The following is a 4,811-nucleotide window of genomic DNA, read 5'->3' on the forward strand; positions in this document are numbered from 1 at the left end:
TCTGGGTAACTGAACAAAATTAAATGAGTTTATTTTTAAAACAAGAACAGATAGTTGTCATTTGTGAATGAAAATTTGTTTTTGGTTACAAATTTACATTTTTCTGAGCCCATTGGCAGATGATTGTTCTTGTTTTATATCATGAACTCACTTCATTTTGATCAATTTCTCAGAAAACAAGACTTCTTATCTTGTGATATTTTGCTTCTTAAGTAAATATATCTTGAGCATCTTTAGACATCTACACTGGAAAACAAGACAAAAATTACTGAAGACAAACATCACTTTTTTTGCAGTGAGATCAGAAGGTACAATACAAGGTATTTCCATATTCTAGTGGTTGGATGGAAGCAGAGCTATTCAAGCCTTAAGCATTTATTTTTAATGAATCAAAAAGTGATAGAGATTGTATTTTAAAACTCTGAAGTGTTACTTACACAACTCATTTTTTGCTCCCTTAATATTTACATTTAGAGACCACATTCCCTTGAATTTATTCCCTAAAATATATTAACTTGGTCTTAAAAAGCCTTAAATTTACCTTCATAAAACCTGCAGAAACCCTGTATAAGGTTTCTATTATTATTATTTTAAAATCTGCATAAAATGTCCTCTTTTTTTGTTGAGTATTAAGGATTTATGCAGGATTAAATTTCTAGTAAAAATGAATGTTACATTTTGGAATATGCTTTGCTATTTATTTGTTTGTGGTTATAGTTGTCATGCAAAATATATAAATTCACATCATACTCTCTATGTGTGTGTGTGTGTGTGTGTGTTTAGCGATGGGTTGGACTAAAGCATGACGTCATGTGATTATCTCCAGCTCAAGCTCACACATCTGCACATTCAGTCCGGTGGAGCGCGTATGTGGAGAGCTGCGTGCGCCTCTCCGGAGCGCGCATGACAGAACGCGCGCAGCGCAACTATTTTGGAATTATTTTCGCGCGTCAATTTGTTCGAATCAAAACAGTTTGGGATTGTATGAATATTTGCGTGCACGATGAACAGCTGTTACGTTGCAAGCATGAGAAGATCGCGTTACCAGAGCGCACTGACAGCTCAAGTGTTTCAGTGCATTGGTGACACCACCTAAAGCGTGAAGTCTGGAAAAACTAACCTGGCTGTCAGAAAGATGGACTCAGAATGGGTGTAACTCAGGCCAATGCAACGAAGCAGGATGCCAACATCACCATCACCTCATGGCCGTACACGGAGACGGCCGCCGCGTTCATCATCCTCGTGGTTTCCGTTATCATTCTGGTCACCATTGTTGGGAACGTTCTGGTCATCGTGGCGGTTCTGACCAGCCGCGCTCTCCGCGCGCCACAGAACCTCTTCCTCGTGTCGCTCGCATGCGCGGACATCCTCGTGGCCACGCTAGTCATCCCGTTCTCCCTCGCCAACGAGATCATGGGATACTGGTACTTCGGCAGCACATGGTGCGCGTTTTACCTGGCTTTGGATGTTCTGTTCTGCACGTCGTCCATCGTGCATCTGTGCGCCATCAGTTTGGATAGGTACTGGTCCGTCACCAAAGCGGTGAGCTACAATTTGAAAAGAACCCCGAAACGCATCAAAAGCATGATCGTGGTGGTGTGGGTCATTTCAGCCATCATCTCATTCCCACCTCTCATCATGACCAAGCACAACGAGAAGGAGTGTTTAATAAACGACGAGACCTGGTACATCCTCTCCTCGTGCCTGGTGTCGTTTTTCGCGCCGGGGTTCATCATGATCACAGTGTACTGCAAAATCTACCGCGTCGCTAAACAGCGTTCGTCCACAGTATTCGTGGCCAAGAACGGGTTGGAGAGGCATCCTTCCCAGTCCGAGACGTGCTTTGTGAGAAAAGATAAGTTTGAGAAAGAGTCTCCGAGCAGCAACAGCTCGGAAAGCAACCAGAGACAGGAGGAGCTAGATGATATCGACCTGGAGGAGAGCGCGACGTCCGACAACAAACCCAAGAGCTCGCGCTTCTCCAAGCGCAGGCGGGTGGACGGCGCGCGCTGCTGCCCGCAGGGGACCTCCCGGATCTCCTGGGTTTCCAATCAAGAGCAGAGCAGCAAACAGCTCGAGGTGGCGTCGAAAACCAAACTGGCTCAGATGCGGGAGAAACGCTTCACCTTCGTTCTGGCTGTGGTCATGGGGGTGTTTGTCCTCTGCTGGTTCCCTTTTTTCTTCACCTACAGTCTCCAGGCCATCTGCGGGCATAGCTGCGAGCCGCCCGAGGCGCTTTTCAAGCTCTTCTTTTGGATTGGTTACTGCAACAGCTCAGTGAATCCCATCATTTACACGATTTTCAACAGGGACTTCAGAAAGGCTTTTAAGAAAATCGTTTGCTTGACTGCGCAGCGCACCTAAGAGACTCGTACTTCGACTCTTTAGTCACGATTAAAATGCATGAATGTCATCAGAAATCAAACCAAGTGGAATCTGCAAACTAATTATGGCCTTTTCCATAAGACTCGCATTAATTATCATATCCAAATGTATTTTTGCTACTTTTCAAATGCATTTTAATGTATATAAAATATAAATATGTACACATAAGTATGTAAAATACAACATAAAAAATTTATAACATAAAACAACAAACATTGCATTTTTAAAATTATAATGAGCTATCAAACAGTAAAATAACCACAAACCATTTCCAGGTATTTGTTTTTTGAATTTCTGAATATATAAATTTTCACACACTATCAGACAAAATTACTCCGAAATGTTTTATATGTCACTTCCACCACAAAATGCTATATGAAATTGACAGAATTCTACTGTGATGCATATACACTATGTTCACTGTTAATGGAAACGTTAAAAGAGTGTGAAAAGTGTTTTAAGGAAGTTTATCATCTAAAGTGCTAAAAGGGCCACATGGCCAAACATGCTTATAGTTGAAGAAACACCCAATGTCTTTTAATCAATTGCACTGAAAAGAAATTGTGTAGGATTTTCTTTGAATTTTCAGTCAGAAATTGACATAAACACATTGACATAAACATGAAATTTTGAAGTGAAAGACTGGCTAGTATCATCTTGTAAAACATACTTAATCTTTGAAAAGTCTTTGACTAATGAATTTGAAAAGTCATTATTACAGTGTGGTGTTTTGGTGATTTTAAATGTAGCAAAGCTCAGCTCTCACTATTTCCATTGTTTTATCATTTTATTATTTAAATCCCAACAAATATGCTTGTGCTCTCTCTCTCTCTCTCTCTCTCTCTCTCTCTCTCTCTCTCTCTCTCTCTATATATATATATGTTTTTATTTTCATTTTATTTTTTAAATATGCCATCTGGTATGATTTTTTCTAATTCAATGTCATTCAGACATTTTAAAATGTGACTCTAGAGTGACTAATTCTTAGGGGCCCCGGATGTACATATTGTTTGTATATATTAAATGATAAATATTTAACTTACATGTCACCACAGTGTCAACACTCAAATACATAAAATGTATAAATGTAAACAAAAATGACATTAAATATTATATTATATTGTACTGTATATTTTCCATACAACTTACTCTCTCTCTCTCTCTCTCTATATATATATATGTTTTTATTTTCATTTTATTTTTTAAATATGCCATCTGGTATGATTTTTTCTAATTCAATGTCATTCAGACATTTTAAAATGTGACTCTAGAGTGACTAATTCTTAGGGGCCCCGGATGTACATATTGTTTGTATATATTAATGTACGTATTGTTTGTATATATTAAATGATAAATATTTAACTTACATGTCACCACAGTGTCAACACTCAAATACATAAAATGTATAAATGTAAACAAAAATGACATTAAATATTATATTATATTGTACTGTATATTTTCCATACAACTTAGACTTCTATATACTGTACATACGCAGAGTATAAGCACCAAATTACTTATCCTAGTTTTGGGAATAATACTGGTGCAGTGTTTATTAAAATGGAAGTGTCTGACAATTAACTCATTAGTAAAAGGTGGAAATAATTTTACTTTATACATGGAATTGTTTCCGTTCAGAATATGTCATGATGGTATTAAAAGTCCTATTTTGAAAATGTTGTTGTTAAAGAGGCCGGGGCTAGTTGTCACAAGGGCTATATCTCACTATGACTAATATTCAGATAGAAAATATTTCACAATATTGCTGTTTTTAATGTATTTTTGGTTAAATAAATGCAGCCATGGTGAGCAGAAGAGACTTCTTTCAAAGACATAAAAAACATAATTATTCCATTTTGACTGGTAGTATAAAAAATAAAATACATCAGAATGTGGAGTCACAGTTACAAGATATTATCTTATTAAAGGTGGTGCCTAATTTCTAGATGTAAAAAAAAAAAAAAAAGATTCAATCACTTTTCAGGGTAATCAAGCTACAACTATCAAGCCTGTTTACTTACAGTTGTCTATATAAGCTGGGACAAGAAGATAGAATTACTGTACAAACTTCCCTTCAACTCCCTGGCAAAAACTGTGCGGGAGCAACAAGAGGGGGCTCCATAACAGCTGGGGCCCCGGGGCCACATAAGACCGTAATCCATCCTCACTGGAATGCATTGCACATGGAAATGTAAAAAAAAAATGCTCAAGTGATGCTCAGTTTGATTATCATTACATTAGAGTTCAAACAGGAACTCTCAATGCATTACAAGCTACAAATAAGTTGAACACCACATGCACTCTTCATTTCAACACTTAATTCTCTGTAAGACAGCAATAGCAACAAAAAAAAAATCTGATTTACACCTTCTAGTTTTTGCCCACAGTTTGGACTTAAAATATTCTGATTTGTATTTATTTCATTC

General features: G+C 37.6%; 1 protein-coding gene across 1 annotated transcript; it reads left to right on the forward strand.

The window, feature by feature from the left end:
* The first annotated feature begins 896 nt into the window (after positions 1 to 896).
* Positions 897 to 2,421, forward strand: LOC107556841 (alpha-2 adrenergic receptor-like). The gene has a single exon (XM_016240073.1). It carries the CDS (start codon positions 1,147 to 1,149, stop codon positions 2,362 to 2,364), a length of 1,218 nt encoding a protein of 405 aa, XP_016095559.1. The 5' UTR covers positions 897 to 1,146; the 3' UTR covers positions 2,365 to 2,421.
* The last annotated feature ends 2,390 nt before the right edge of the window (positions 2,422 to 4,811 follow it).

Source organism: Sinocyclocheilus grahami, unplaced genomic scaffold, assembly GCF_001515645.1.
Source record: "Sinocyclocheilus grahami isolate Dianchi unplaced genomic scaffold, SAMN03320097.WGS_v1.1 scaffold580.1, whole genome shotgun sequence".
Taxonomy (NCBI): Eukaryota; Metazoa; Chordata; class Actinopteri; order Cypriniformes; family Cyprinidae; genus Sinocyclocheilus; species Sinocyclocheilus grahami.

Coding starts and splice junctions, on each gene's coding strand:
- LOC107556841 (XM_016240073.1), top strand. CDS start 1,147: ATGGGTGTAACTCAGGCCAATGCAACGAAGCAGGATGCCAACATCACC.